Genomic DNA, 17,269 nt, shown 5'->3' on the forward strand with positions numbered 1-17,269 from the left:
CCTTCTTTTTAACCCTTAAAGACCCAAAGCATCTACTGATCTAAAACTTTGAAGAACTTTTTAACCTCTTATCTAATCAATACAATGAAATAATTCAGGTAAAATGCTGTTTCTCAGCCTTTCAGCAGCATCACAGGTCTTTTTCAGATGCATCCACAGTATCTGTAGTGAATGTGGAAACACTGTCATCGTCTGTAACACTGATTCATCACTAAAACCTATGTGGATTAATAAATGACAGTGGGTGTAGATGCTTGTTTTTATGTTTTGTTTATGATATATTTGGCTGGAAAAAGTCATGTTTTCTTCAGTTTTCTCTGTTTTGATATAATAACCTTTGAATTCACTCTGAGCTGTTATTAACACCTACATGGTCAGACCCAGAAAAGTAAAAGTTGTGGCTTTTTTACTTTAAATAATTGTCTTGATTGGAAACTGCATGATGCAACAGCTTTTTTCAAATACTTTACTACATTTTTGATGGAATATCCTTTGCAGTGGACAAAAAATGCATTGCTGGGTCTCAAGAGGATATAAAAAATGCTAGACTTTCATGAAAATGCAGAATTTAATACTATAATAAATGGTGATAAAACACTTAGTAATGGATAAATGCACAGAGAAATTAATTTGGGAGTCACTGCAAATATAGTTTTGGGTTAAATGTAAATATTCTCTGGTTTCTTCCTCTGTGATGGTAAAGTTTATCATTGTGTTCAGACCATACGAGATATTTAGGACATGGTGTTCAGCTTTGGGACACACTTTTTCACCTTTTTCAGACATTTTACAAACCAAATGATTATATTTAATTAAGTTAAAAACAGGAATGACACATTTACTATCTTCAGCCCCTAGACATTGGTATTAAAATATTAATTGTCATTTAAATTTTATAGAATGATTTACCAAACAATTTTTATGTCAGTACTTCTAAAATGTAGACTAATATGTTTTCCCTAAAGTCAGCTCTCCCCAACATAAAAACTACCACATCTAGAACCCATGGTTCCCCCACAGGTCAACGCACTAGTGTACTTACACCAGATTAACTGACACTGAAAATAATCATTAGTTGCAGCCTAGATAGTAGACAGGTCTTGTAGTCTCCTGTGGTCGATGAAATAGAAGTTTGACCGTTTTATTTCTCCTCTCCCACAGGTCTTTGCAGTCTGTCAGGGAACTCCTGCGCTCCTCCTTTGGCTTTCACTGCGACTCAGCTCTGCTGCCGGCTTCAGTTTCCAAAGACTGAAGGAAAAGTCATTGAGACAAGAGAGAGGCCTCTGTCTCAGAACTGCAGCTGACCTCTGACTGCATGTCTCAGAGCTTCCACCAGACCCTCACTTCCTCCTCCTCCTCCTTCTCCTTCCACGTCTCCTCAAGGACCCACATTTCCTCATAACTACAACCTCCAAACTCAGCTATTTGACAGCTACGGTTTCAGCAGTCGTTCCCTCGGGGCAGAAGCATCAGGACTGACCAGCTGTCCCCCGTCCGGCTCCCGACTGGTGCTCCTTCAGTGGGGGAGGGAGGGGAAGGAACACAGCCCAGAACTGTGCGGCTTTCCCTGGAGATGAAGCTGCAGGCTGTCATGGAGAACCTGCACAGGCAGCAGAGGGCCAAGCTGCTGATGGAGCAGCAGCTACAGCAGCAGGCGGCTGCTCAACAGATCCAGGCCCGTTCAGGTGGAGGAGGGGGAGGGGACGAGCCCATGGGGAGCCCCGCCCCTGAGGCGGAGCAGGCCCAGATGGCAGCGCTGGCCGCCATGCGCGCGGCGGCGGCCGGGCTGCAGAGGGTGTCGGACAGCCCCATGTCAGAGCGCAGCAGCGGCGGAGAGGATGAAGGAGACGATGACGACAACGAGGAAGGGGAGGAGCAATACAAGGACATGATGGGCTCAGATGAAGAGGAGCAGATGTAAGTTTCAAACCAACGCACCTGGTCCAACCATGTCCTGTCACAGATATTCTAGAACAGAGGTGTCAAACATAAGGCCCTCGGGCCAAAACCAGCCCACCAAAGGGTCCAGTCTGGCCCCTGGAATGAATATGTGAAATGCAAAAGTTAAAGACGTTAAAATCATTTTAGGTCAGGGGTCACACACAGACCAGTATGATCTAAAGTGGGTCAGACCAGTAAAATAATAACATGATCTATATATAATGATAACTCCAAATTTTCCCTCCAACTCCAAAGTAAGATTACATGAAAATGTTTTCATTTACAAACTATCCTTTCACAAAAAAGGGAATAACATTAACAACAAGGTTCAACCTGAAATGTCTTAAGAAAAATAAGTAAAATTTTAACAGTATTCTGCCTGTTATTAAATGTTTTGTGTATTTGTAGATCCACTGTGATCTGTAAGTTGTAATGCACATGTGTAAATGATAAACTGAGGCAGACAATTGTTAAAATTGCACTTTTTTTCTTAAGAAATTTTATGTTTTTTGTGGTTGTTCATGTTATTAAAATTTTTTAAAGGACGGTTTATGTGTAAACATTTACATAACATAATTTTACTTTTCACTCTAGAAACAAAGGGGAAAGTTTGGAGTTGTCATTATGTGAAGGTTGTTATGTTATTATTTTACTGGTCCAGCCCATTTGAGATCATATTGGTCTGAGATAAATGAGTTGGACGTCCCTGTCCTACGGTGTTGCATCGTAAGCTTCATGTCGCTGTCGGTCTCACTCGGTTTATCGCCCTCACAGCAAACAGAAATGGGATGAGGAAGACTTCGAAGGTGAGATGGAGGAGGACTTCGATGATGACCTGGCAGAGGAGGGTCTGCCGACGGGCCACGACGCCGTGGCTCCTGGGAAAGGCATCCTCCTGCTGCCCCACCGCCAGCTCCACCCCCACTCACAGCTGCTGAAGGCCCGCCCCTCCGTCGACCAGGAGCCCCGTGTCGCCATCCTGCCCCCCCACGCCACGCACAGCCACCTGGGCGGCCAGGACCACGGGGAGTGGACCTACGAGGAGCAGTTCAGACAGGTAGGGACCCGAAGACCCCCCCCTATCTGCCAATGTCGCTAATGTGTCGCAACGATATCACGACAAGTCATGTCTGTTCCATCTCTATTAGTATTTGAGCCTGTGTTTGTGTTGGAGTCAAAGAGCTCAGACTTGTTTATTCGTTAAATTCTCTCAAGCTGGTGTCACTTCACATTTCATTCGAGACAATTCTCAGGGTTTTTCTGCCTTTTTTAGGGCCATTATTCCATCCATCAGGGATGTGAGTGGCCATATTCAGTCCAATTTGATCTCAAGTGACCAGTAAAATAATAGCATAATAACCCATAAATAATGACAACTCCAAATTTTTGTCTTTGTTTCTGTGCAAAAAACCCCATTAAACTATGAAATATTGATATTTACAAATTATCCAAACAAAAAAGATGTGAATAACCTGAAAAAACGGAAATTTGTGTAGAAAAATAAGTGAATTTTAACAATATTATGCCTCAGCTTATGTATACATGAGTATTAAGGATTGGATCTACAAAGGCACAAAACATTAGTAACAGGCAGGATATTGTTAAATTGCACTTATTAAAACTTTTTTCTTTTTCTAAAATGTAGAGAAAAGTTTGGAGTTGACATTATATATAGGTTATTTTATTTTTATTTTAGTGGTCTGACCCATTTGACATCATCATGGGCTGAATGTGACCCCTGAACTAAAATAAGTTTGACAGCCCTGGTCTAGAATGTTCTGCTTCTGTAAAGTACGGAGGTTGTTCTGTATTGATCAGTTCAACACGTGTGGCCTTTGCATGAAACCAGCAGCATATGAAGTGATTCGACCAGGACAGGACAATTAACACCAGCCCCTGGACAAATGTGGACAGAACCTAAGGCCAGGCTTTTAGGCTCCGTTCAGACAGCAGGTCTTCATGCACAATTTGGATTTTTTTTTGGTAAAATCCGATTTTTTGTGTGTGTGCTCATTTATATTCCACGTTAAATCTGACTTCTATCAGTTTTGTGTATGAACTGAATATGACCCTGAAGTGACCCACATGTGCAAAAGAGGTCCTGATGTAATATGTGACCACGCAGGTACGCACTGTGTTTATGGAAGTAAATATGCGCAGAATTGTCGCATTTCAATGACATAAAGATCATATAAATATGACCTGGCCGTTCAGATTGAAGTCGCATTGAAAACTAGAAAAGCACTCAGACAGCGCAGACCTCCACCAAAGCAGATCAGTCAAACCCCCCTGATCACCACCAAAATGTAATCATTTGTTCCTTGTGCCAGTATCAGCATTTCCTGAAAATTGCATCCAAATCCATACTGAACTTTTTGAGTTGTCTTGCTAACACACAAACAAACAGACGAACCTCGATGAAATCAGTTACAGGTCACATATGGGCACAGAAATCAGATCTGGGCCACATTTGCCTGCGGTCTGAACGTAGCCTTAGTTTTCCCCTCACTGGTGGACGGCTGGTTCTGGTCTAAACAAACCAGTCGCAGAGATTCATCATTTTCTAAGACCTGGTGTGAAATGGGAGTTTCCTCTCATGAGCAGGACCGTGAGCCAACAAAGCCAAGCTGGTGGAGGCGAACGGGAGGAGGGGTGGGCCGTGAGCTGTGGGCTGTGGGTGGTGGTTTGTCTGCATTTTCACAGCTTTACTATACTGGTGTTTACTGTAAACGTACTCGTGGGCTGGATAGTATGGAAAAGGCCCCTGAGAAATGAGACTGCTAAGAGATTTGAGTCTGTCAACACGTTTACACCATATGGACAAAAGTATGTGGACACATTGAATTCAGGTGTTTCTTTTCCAACAGGGGTCTGGGATACAAAACAATAATGACAAATGTCAGAATATAGTTTTATATTGGGATAAATGTCATTGCATTGGTTAGTTTGGTTTAAATTGGTATCTTTGCTTCCAAAATGTCTTGACTTAATTTATCTCAACAAGGATTTTTTTTTTTATCCATGACTATGATTTTAAATGTTCTACCTCTAAATTTCTAAAATAATTATCGTGCTCTGACTGTAAATAATAAATTTCTACCATAACTAACCATTTACTTTCTTCACATCTCACTTTAAGGAAATATTGATGTTTTTATCTCAAATCATCATGAACAGGACATCTTACAGCTGTAGACATGATGTGTCCCAGTATTTTTGTTCATATAGTTTATATAACATCAGTTCTGAACATCATATCCCATGCAATATTTTGATGCACCCTTCTACATATTGCACATTGTACCTTTAAATTGTAGTAATAAACTCTGGATTTACTCATTTTAAAGTTAGTTTTGATAAAGTCAGATTAAATTGAACAATAACAAAAATCTCCTATTAAACTTGAAGGAAATATTGATGTTTATATACACTATATGGATAAAAATATTGGGACACATCATGTCTACAGCTGTAGGATGTCCTGTTCATGTTGATTTGAGATAAAAACATCAATATCCCCTTAAAGTTTAATGGGAGATTTTGCTCCCTCAGTGAGATGTGAAGAAAGTAGATGGTTAGTTGTAGTAGAAAATTACTATTTACAGTTAGAGCATGAAAAATATTGAAGAAATTTAGAGGAAGAACATTTAAAATCATAGTTACGGATAAAAAACAGGTGCAAAAGAATTGGCAAAAAAAGACCTTTTATTACAAAAACAGCATAAAGAAATCTTGACGACCTGTTATAATGGTAGTCTTAGAAGGGTTAAAGTTACACAATATGTCACAGTACAAAAGCAAACATATATCACAATACATTCATGGCTCCGAGCATCGACAGTGTTTTGTTTGAGTAAAAGGGAAATGATTCAGGAGCTGATATGGAAGCTTCACTATCAGTATTTGTACTAGTATGGAACATTATTGAACAATACCTCTGAGCGTAGCAGCGTTTCAGAGATATGAGTGATGTCTATACGTCAAATGTAAAGCAGGAACAGCTGACCATACATTTCCCTTTATGTAAAATCTGTTACTGGTTTTCCTGTAATAAAGGTATATTATCCACTGAGCACCATTTCATGCAAAGGCGGCGTATATACTGGAAACGTAACGGTAGCCACACTAATGGCCCGCAGCAAAATATCCAAACATTAAACTTGTTTAAAGTGGGAGCAGCAAGAGATAATTCCCAGTCATGAAAGATTTGTAGATTTTTTTTTTTTTTTTTTGTTAAATAAATACTCTCACTATTCTGAAGGCATGTACTTTAACCCTTTCATGCATGAATTATGAGAACCTTAATCAAGATTTTTTTCCTGAGTATTTTTATTCCTATTTAGGCATGAAAAAAACAACGCGATTGAATTTTTTTATGAATCTATTTTTCGTGGAGTTACAAAAATGTCCACTCAGCTGGACAGCATGCGTTAAATTTTTGAAGCAAAGACACATATATTTAAAACCCATCATCATAAAGTGATATACTGTGTGAAAACTATGAAATAAAAACATTTTTAATGCAGCTAATCTGATGTTTTCTCACAGTTGATCATACTGTAATACTAGTTTTTACTCATTTCATGGAGATAATACATAAAAAAAAAAAAAAAAAAAACTTTTTGTTTGAGAAAATTAGCTGTTGATTTACACTCAAACATGTTAGTGCAGACCAGGTTTATCAAGAACAGTAAAGTTACAGTCATGGTCTGAATGTCAGTGTAGATGATGCATGAGCGTCCACTGTGTTGGTTGATATTCTCTTGAGATCTGGTAAAGTGAAAATCTTTAGCTTTTTTTACATTAAACAGTCATCTTGATTGGAAACTGCAAAATGCAAGTTTTTTCAGATACATTTTAAAAATTATTTTCATTTATTTATTTTTTAATGGAATGTCCTTTGCAATGAACAGCATTTTTTTTTTAATAAAAACTGTCAAACTGTAGTCCCCTACAGCGGACAAAAATGCATTGCTGGGTGTCAGGAGGACATGGAATTAAAACAACTAAACCCATGAATATACAAGAGAACAGCTGGAGAATATCTGTCCACTATAGTGACCAGTATGCATGAAAGGGTTAAATGAACACACCATTACAGCCGACTTACATACGCTTCATTTTTGAGACTAAACATAGATTCTGTAATTTAAGGCCCATTTCTTGTAATTACAGAGCGTATGGAATATAAGTCGACTAAAACATATGTTCTGGCTCTGTAAATAGTGCGCTCCTCCCTCTGTAAAGCCTGGTGTAAATGACTTTGTACTGTGCCGAGCTGAAAACAGTACATGTTTATCGTGACATGTCAGTCAGCGGAGGATCATGCGCCGGTGAATTTACTGTAACTGACAGTTGAATAATCAAGACGGCCAGAACGATGACTGTTGAGATACTGTTACACAATCCAGTCTCCATTAAACCTATGCGCACGCCTACACAAATACTCCCTCCTCCCCCTCCTACCACTATAGAGACAGAATTAAAGGCCAGCCTACATCCTGTCATTGGGAGGTTTCGCCATTTTAATGTGGTATAAAACTGAAGACATAACTCTCACAGGCCCTGGTGTCATCATAATTATGCCCGCAAGCAACAATTATTGAGTTATCTGCTAATAAATCATAAGAAAAAGTGAAAAAAAATACCCTTCTAGTCTCTCCAAGTCAGGGATTTTAGTTCAGGGGCCACATACAGCTCAGTATGATCTCAGCTGGGCCGGACCAGTAAAATAAAAACAGCGAAAAAAGTGAAAAGTGAAATTACATCATGAAAAATAAGGGCAATTTTAACAATATTATGCCTCAGTTTATCATTTACACATGTGCATTACAACTTACAGCTCACAGTGGATCCAGAAAGGAACAAAATATTTAATACATTGCAAAAATCTAAATCTTACCAAGTATATTTTTCTCATTTCTTGTCAAAATATATCTCATCACACTTAAAATAAGACATAATCACCTAAAGAATAACTTTGCAGTGAGATATAAGAATTTATTTTTAGACAAATCTTATTTCAAGAAATCTTACCAAGATCATTTTCACTGGTTCTGTCGGCAGATTTTTTTCCTTAATTGAAGATTTTTTTGCTTAATTCAAGTAAAAAATCTGCCAATGGAACAAGTGAAAATGATCTCGGTAAGATTTGTTGAAATAAGATTTTCAAGATCTATTGTCTAGAATTTTTAAAATATTTTTACACTAAAACAAAGAGTAAAAACTTGGAGTTGTCATTATTTTGGGGTTATTATGATAGTATTTTACTGGTCTGACCTGCTTGAGATTGAATTTGGCTGCAAATGGGACCTGAACTAAAACGATTGTGACATCTTTGATTGATATCTTCAGTGTAATTTTTACACCTTTGGTTGAAAAAAAACCCAAAACGTATATGCTAGAAAAAGGTGATAAACTCCTTTGTATTCGTACTTATTTATTTCGTTACAGGACAGTGTGTACTGGCATTAGCTGCAAAGAACAAGATGCATGCACCAGATTTAGCAGAGAAGCTAATTTCCATCTGTTGTCCTGGACAAACGACCAACATAATAGAACATCATACAGAGTATGAAGTACTAACACACTGAAAGAGAACCGTTAAAGATGACAGATACAGGACAGTTTACTCAGGCTGAACGGTTACAGCCAAATACATAAAAAGGGGCTTACAGTCTAAAAGTACAATAACACTTCCAGAATAAGAATAAGATGTAAAAGAAGGAAGAGGAAGGAGAGAAGAAGAGAGAGGGGAGGGAAAAAAAAGAATAAATTAATAACTCTTTAACTCTTGTTTTTCTGTTTGATTTATGTTGAATTTCCCTTAAATCAGGAAAAGCTGACTCACTTTTCAGTCCTGCAAATGATTCATTCTGCACAAGACGAAGAACAAAAGCAACCATCGCACCATAAAATACAATCAGTAATGTTCCCATCTGGTCTGCAGAGTTCTGCTGAATTTCCCTCGAATCTGGACATATTTTTCACAATTATCCACATTTTTCCTAAAAGAATAGTTTGGAAATGTAAATATTTTCATGGAATTTTATGTTTTTACCTTAAAACAAAGAGGAAACCTTTGGAGTTGTCTTTATTTATAGGTTATTATGGTAGTCTTCAACTGGTATGACCCACTTCAGATAGAATTATTCCATGTATGGTCCCTGAACTAGAACGGGCTGAATTGCAGCCTTTGTCGGGTCGGTTTTGGCCCACGGGCCGTATGTTTGTCACCCCTGCTCTAAAGCGCATCACCATTGAAAATCATTACATCTGAGAGGCAGGTGTTCGTCCCTTACTTGTCACTGCCCTATCTCGTCAGTATTGAAACTGCAGGATTGTCGTCATGGACAATATTTACACTTGACTAATTCTGCCCTGAGATGATTGTGGTGATTAGTAATAACTGCAGCTGTGGCCTGTGATCATAATGAAGTAAAATGACCTCCCTGCTGCGAGGACCACTGTCTCTATCCTGATAATTCTAACCTGAACTCAGTGATTTTGCTCATAATTTGCACCCGGCGTCTTTCTTTTTCTCCTTTCAAACCCTAAATTTGTAGCTTTTTCTTGTTTCGTAATAGAGGTGGGAGATTCATGTTTTGACCCGCTTGTCGAGTGCAGACTTTCCAATTTTCTGCGTTTACTGGCCTGGAAGAGTCGTGGAATTTAATCTATAAAGACACAGCCTTGACGAGGGGAAGCTGAGGTGTGAACGTTAACAATTCACAGTTAAAAGTGAAACATCAACGCAGAAATCACCAACATAAGATGAACTAAATAGAATTTCCAAATATGAAAGCATAAGGTTATGACTAAAACTGACTTTCTAACCCTTAGAGACCTAAACAGCTGTCAATCAATCAATCAATCAATCAAAGTTTATTTACATAGCACTTTACAACAACATGAAGCAGACCAAAGTGCTTTACACCTAAAAGCCTGATTAAAATATAAGATAGACAGAGGTTAGCCAAGTGCCATAAATAAGCATAAAACAATAGGACACAATACACAGTGATTAAAAAAAAAAAAGCTGTTACAGACGGAAAACATCTACTCATCTAAAATGTTTAATAAAATGTTTGATCCATTGACCTGATCAATACATGTAAATAATTGATGTAAAATACAGTTTTACATCAACAGTGATTCACCAGCAAAACCTGTGCAGTTTGATAAATGACAGAGGATGGAGACACTTGGTTTATGTTCAATTAATTGTATATTATCCTGAAAAAGTTACTTTTTCTCATGATTTACATGCAGTTGAGTTTGAAATACAGTCATTCTGAATAAATTTCTTGTAGAAAAGTAGTTTAGATGCTTTTGCAGATTCTGTCAACGTAAAATCAAGTCCTCCTTCCATATAAACAGTTTTTCTTTTTTTTTCTTTTTTTTTTGGCATTTTTGCTTTATTTGAGGTGAAAATAACTTTATGTTTTGACACTGTTGTACAAAAACAACTCTGCTCACCATAAATTTAATAGGATTGTTGTTCATTTAACCCTTGAAGGCCTGAACATCCACCAGTGACCAAAAGCATCTGCTGATCTAAAATGTTCACTAACTTCTGATCCATTAATCCCATCAGTACATGTAAATAATTGGTGTAAAATACAGTCTGTTGTCTTTTCATGGTCATCAGATATGACCCATTTGGACGTTCAGAGGCTCCGTAGTTACCATGGAAACACTGTCATCTTCTAAAATATTGATTCACTAGTAAAACCCATGGAGTTGGATCAATGACAGCGGATGGAGACACTTGTTTTATGTTCAGTTAATGATAAATTTTGCTGAAAAAAGTCACTTTTTATTCCGTGTACTCTTTTTCTGATATAATAACATTTATTCCAATTTTTTTATTTGTGCTTTAATGAACATTTGCACAATCTGTGAATTAAAAACAGAAAAATAATGGTGATGAATCTTTAAGGAAAGAAAAATAACACCTGATCGTTGCCACAAAAATAAACATAATCATCCTCCATAGGAATCAGGACGAATATGTTGGACCGAAGCCAGCAGCGGCACTTGTACCGACACCGGCGGCCATTGTTGTTGTAGCGCTTGAAGGTGCCACGAGAAAGTGGAGACGTGTAGTCACATAATGACGTGGCTCTCCCTCCTGAGGAAAAGCAAACCTGTTTTTAGAGGTTTCTCACTTGAACCAGCCCATAAAAAATGAGGTGATTGTGATATTTGGTCGGACTCACAGTTGTTTTTTTGAGCTCGCAGGTGTCTCACCTTCACACCTGATCCTGGGATTTGCAGGTTTTTGCCGGTTTGTCGGCAGCTGAAACGTGTTTGGATTGTGTTTGGATGGTACTCCGTGGGCAGGAAGGGGTTAAGGTTGTACAGTTTATTTTGGGCAGGTGGGTGGAGGCTGCTGGAATGTGCCTGAGGGAGGGTGATAATGTGGCCACTGCGAACCCCAGATCCTCAGCAGAAACCTCGCATGCCTCTATCAGTCCTCAGCAGTTGGAACCCGTCCAAACTGAAAACTGCCCCGTTCTGTCTTTTCTTCTTCAGCCACGTCATTTGTATCGTCCAATGTTGCATCAACCGTTTCCTAATGAGCTTTGCAGGTGGCCGTTATTATTACTATGGCGACGAGGTAAAAGTTCAAGTCGGAGGAGAAACATGGAGAAGACCTAAACCTTCTATTTACCGTTTTACTGAGTCGACTTAGCCCAGGAATCACCTCAAAACTGGTATCAATGCCACATGTTGAACCACAGATCTGTGGAAATAGTGGAAAGTGTTAGATAGTGGTTGGATGGTTCTGAATTAATGGTTTAGAGAGATTTTACGCAAAAAACATCCACATCAGACAATATCACAAATGAATTAAAGACATAAAAACATACCAGACCTGATGGCTTTGAGTGTCTCAGTCTAGTTGTACTTTATTTATTTATTTCATTCATAAGATAAAAGACAGACACAAAGAATATCTGTGTTTACCTTTAACAGCAAAGTGACCACGTTATGAATGAAAAGGAGCAGAAAGAAGAACACTCTCATATTTTCTGTGTGAATAGAATAGAATAGAATAGAATAGAATAGAATAGAATAGACCTTTATTGTCACTGTTACAGGAACAATGAAAATCAGTTTAGCAGCTCTGTTTCTTATTTAGTGGCGAAAACACTTAAAGTACAAAAAGACTGTATAAAAGTATTACACACAATTATACTGAAAATATATACCAAAAAGTATTGACAATATACAAAAACTATAAAGAAATACTAAAATATACAAAAAGCTAATTTTATAGTACAGACAGAAGAAACATATACAACATAAAAGGATATATACAGGCAGTAAAGTATGTGTACAAGGTTAAATTAAACACGGTAAATTAACATGTTGAACCACAGATCTTTGTAAACAGTGCTTCGATGGTTCCGAATGAATGGTTTAGAGACACAGTATCACACATGAATAAAAGACATAAAAACATACCAGAACTGATGATTTTGAGTGTCTCAGTCGTGTTTGTTTATTTATTTATTTATTTATTTATTCCATAAGATAAAATAAAGACACAGAAAAACAAAATCTGCTTTTACCTTTAACAGCAAATTGACCCTATTATGAATGAAAAGGAGCAGAAAGAACGACAGTCTTATTATTATACTGAAAATATATGCTGAAAAGTATTGACAATATACAAAAACTATGAAGAAATATTAAAACATACAAAAAGCCAACTTTATAGTGCAGAAAAAAGAAACATATACAACATATAAGGAGATATACAGGCAATATAGAATATGTACAAGGTAAAATTAAAAAATAAGGCATTGCATTGAACATAGAGTCGATCTAAACCTTATATTTACTGTTTCTACTTTAATGTACGTTCAGAGTCGACTTTAGTCCTAGAATTGCCTCAAAACTGGTATCAATAGCACATGTTGAACCACAGATCTTTCTAAATAGTGGTTAGATGGTTCTGAATTAAAGGTTTAGAGACTATCACACATGAATGAAAGATTTAAAAACATACCAGACCTGATGGTTTTGATGTATTTTACTTAGTGATGGCCTCATAGCGTAATTGCCTAAATCATATTTTTTGCCAAATTGTCATATTTTATTAAGCTCAAGTTAATGAAATACAAAAAAAGAAAGAAAAGAAAAAGAAAATTAGATTTTACGTTTCAGCAAATTGTCCACATTATGAATAAAAAGGAGCAGAAATTATGCACACTTTGCACTTCATGATATAAAAGCTCATATATTTTTTTTCTTTTTACAATCTGTTATAGGTCAGAATTCAAAAGTTGTTAATTTTTGCATGATTTTATAAATTCTGACCCAACTACAAAAATCAGCGCGTTGTAAACAATAGAAGATGACTACGTTAACACCCTTTTTGGAAGTGAGTAAAAAATGCACATTGACGCATTTTAGCATTTAACATTTAACATTTGACCTAGCACAAAAAAATAATAATGCATATGATATAAAATATACAGATAAATAAGTAATCCAATTTTTATGTATAATATGTGTAATATAGGCAAGGCAAGTTTATTTTGTATAGCACATTTCAGCAACAAGGCAATTCAAGGTGCTTCACACAGGACATTGAAATACAACGACAGGAAAAAAGAAACGCATTTAAAACATTATAAAAGAAACATGTAAAAGGTGATTAAAAACAGCTAGTAAGAAAACAAGACATAAAATCAAAAAAAATTAAAAAAAATAAAATAAAATAAAAAAAGAATATAAAAAAAGACAGAAAAGTTTTGTGGGGGGTTTTTTGTGTAAAAAAAATGATTTGTTTACATTACAAACGTGGCATTTAAAGGGTTAAAAACATGACAGTTATTGAGTATTTGGTATTTTTGTTTATGACTCAAGTTGGTGAAATACAAAAAAATGTATTAAAAAACAAAAAAGGTAAAAACACACTGAAGAGATTTTTTTTGACATTTCTACAGCACTGCTTTAGGTGGTTCTGAAGGACTTCTCTTGGGGGTGGGTGGGGGGTACTGGGGGGTTAATATAATATCTGCCTTCATTTACTGCTGCAATTGATCATTTGCAAAAACAAAGACAAAAATCCCACCCTTTCTTCTTCAGTCCCTCTATGTTTGCGTGGGTTGCGGTGCTGTAGGTGCACATTCCTCCGTGCACACACATGTAGGTGTAGGTGAGTGTGGTCCTGAGGCGCCTCGGCCTGGGATGCACCGGCGAAGGCCCAACCTGCATTCCAGGAGGATCAGCCGACCACCTTCTTCGTACTCCGGAAAGGTCAGGCTAAATCCAGCGAGGAGGCTCTGTCTGACTGCTGCACATGTCTGATTACACCGTGTCCATCAGCAAATTAATCTAAATATTCGAAGCGGTGTCGTATGTGTCTGCAGCTCAGTGTGTGGCCGAGTTGAATACAGGACAAGGGGTTAAATAGCTATCGAATTATGCCGGCATCACCAGATTATTCGGTGATCGAAGCTGATGTGCGTCGCTGCCGGAGTGCTATTTCAACAGAGTTATTTCAGTGATTGAGACCCTCCATACACCCCCCCCACCCCCAACCCCCCCAAAAAAATGTCCATATCAATATCACTCTTTACATCGCACTCTGCATTTTTATTTACAGCCAATGTAAAGGCTCCTTCTAAGGTACATAAAGTGGCATTCAACGCTCAGCTGGCTTCGTGCATCTGTTCCCATCAGCCACCAGTCCTGGGGAACATCAACAACATGAACGTCAAACCCATCTGAGCTCTGGACCCCCATTCAGATTTAATTACAAACAAGTTAAAGCAACACTATATGAGCAAAAGTATGTGGACATGTTGAATTCAGGTGTTTCGTTTCATACGAAATTGGGAGTGGGATAAATATCGTTGCACTGGTTAGTTTTGTTTAAATCGTAATCTTTGCTTCCACAATTACTCAGAGGTGGTTTTTACTTAATTTATCTCAACGTTGACTTTGTTTTTGTTTTTTTTTTAATCCATGACTATGATTTTAAATGTTCTTCCTCCAAATTTCTAAAATATTTTTCATGCTCTGACTGTAAATAATTTTTCACCACTACTAACCATCTACTTTCCTCACATCTCACTGAGGAAGAAAAATCTCCCATCAAACTTTAAGGAAATATTGATGTTTTTATCTCAAATCAACATGAACAGGACATCTTACAGCCGTAGATATGATGTGTCCCAATATTTATATCCATATAGTTTATATAAACATTAATATTTCCTTAAAGTTTAATGGGAGGTTTTTATTATTGTTCAATTTAATCTGACTTAAAATGAGTAAATCCAGCGTTTATTACTACAATTTAAAAGGTACAATGTAATATGTAGAAGGACGCATCAAAATATTGAATGGGATTTAATGTTCAGAACTGTGTTTTAATTAGTTTATATTTATTATATTGACCAAAACACCAGGTCCACCATGTTCCTGCATAGTGAACATCTTGCAAAAAGAACATTTAACTCCACGTTTCATTTATATGTAAATGGCAGCATAGGTGACTAAAACTGACTTTTTAAATGTCATAAGGATGATTATCCTTATTGATTTTCTAGGATTCTTTTTCAAAACCAAACCATAGATTTATGTTTCTGAAATTTAAGATCTGGACCTAAAATGAGTCACAGCAAGAACATGATATGACTGAATTTTCCTACTTAGAAAAGAAGAAAAGTGTTGTATGGGAGAGTTTATATATATATATATATATATATATATATATATATATATATATATATATATAATGTTCTTTTTATGTTCTATTAATTATATAGTTTGCTGAAACAGTCACTTTTTGTTCAGCTTTCTCTGTTTTGATGTAATGACCTTTTTACATCAAGTTTTTATGCACATCTAAATGATCAGTGAATTAAATATTGGAAAATACCTCATTTTCACTGAACAATGCAGAGGATAATATAATAAATGGTGATAAATCATTCGGGAAAGATTAAATGTAGAGAAAAATCCATTTGGAAGTTGCCACAGAACTAGTTCTAGGTTCTTCCAGGGTTAAAATAAAGCGCTGACTGTATGTAACGGTCTTTGAATTTACAGTGAACATGTGCATGATCAGTAAATTAAATGTTGGAAAATACTTCTTGGTAGTTCTTCTCGGTTCTACTGGACTGGTTTAGCTCTTTCAAAAGAGCTAACCCAGTCCAGTAGAACTGAGAAGGACTACCAAGAAGAACGATGACCTGAGTGAACGAAAACCTACACAGACATGTTGGAAAATACCTGATTTTCACTGAACAAATGCCAAATTCAGAGGTTAATATGACAAGAAATGTTGATAAATCACTTGTATGTGTAGAGAAAAATTAATTTGTAAATCCCCATAAAAATAGCAGCAGGTCTTTAAGGGTTAAGGAGTGCGTTCTTTGCGTCCGCTGTAGGATGGTGTTTGGAGGGTATTCACACATATATCACACATTGAACTTATAAAGTTAAACCAGGATTTCATCAGGTTTAAAGATTAATCCTCTCCGGTGCAGCCCAGCTTTAACCTTTGTTCACTCGTTAAGCACTAACTTTAATGGTGAGGTTTTTAATGTACATTTTAATGCTGATATCTCCAAACACTCAGTAACTCAGCAGTTTGTCGGCGTCTGCGGTCACAATGTAAACGCCATTAACGTACTATGTGTGGTATTTAACCATAATAACTGAGGTAGACGAACATGAACGTGGTGATTCAGCACTATCATACTTTTAATACACTATTACACTATTGTTTATGAATAATCTCCATGTTCTATAATTATATTAAATGATGACGAAGCTCAAAGGCTGCGTTTTTTTGTTTTTTTGTTTCGGTTCAGTACGGGAAGAAAGAAAACCCCTCAAAATGTCTTTAATACATTTATGAATTTTTGAAAAATATTCTCCCAATTTTTGGACACAATAGAATATAGAAAAACAGGAATATAATTCTGCTGCTATAAATCAAATAGAAAATGAAATAAATTATTAATATTACTAAATGTATTTTAAACATTAGTTTTGCACTTTTCCCTGACAGGTAGTTTTGAACAAACAACAAAAATCTAATCACAGTTCTGTCAGTTCACATTCTGCGTAAAAATACCCAAAAAATTCCACATGACATGCAACATTAACAAGAGGACAAACTGGTATTCTCTTTAAACAAACTGAAGAGCAACTTTGACAACAAAAAATTAACCAAATTATTTATTTTAGGACAGAGAACAAACTGTTTAGGCCACTTTGTGTACGTGTGTGCGCGCGTGCATTCAAGGTGCGATTTGTCGGGGGATTTTTTTTTTTTTTTGGTCGGAGCCGTGGG

General features: G+C 36.8%; 1 protein-coding gene across 2 annotated transcripts in view; it reads left to right on the top strand.

Moving 5' to 3' along the window:
• The window catches only part of arid3a (AT-rich interactive domain 3A), a 117,969-nt gene that overhangs the window by 33,211 nt on the left and 67,489 nt on the right, over positions 1-17,269 (top strand). For both annotated transcript variants that reach the window (XM_030131391.1, XM_030131392.1), the window contains exons 2-3: positions 1,162-1,917; positions 2,716-2,998. In XM_030131391.1, coding sequence (XP_029987251.1) covers positions 1,574-1,917; positions 2,716-2,998 — 627 coding nt within the window. In that variant the 5' untranslated portion in view covers positions 1,162-1,573. The remainder of the gene's footprint in view (positions 1-1,161; positions 1,918-2,715; positions 2,999-17,269) is intronic.

This window comes from Sphaeramia orbicularis, chromosome 4 (assembly GCF_902148855.1).
Source record: "Sphaeramia orbicularis chromosome 4, fSphaOr1.1, whole genome shotgun sequence".
Classification (NCBI taxonomy): domain Eukaryota; kingdom Metazoa; phylum Chordata; class Actinopteri; order Kurtiformes; family Apogonidae; genus Sphaeramia; species Sphaeramia orbicularis.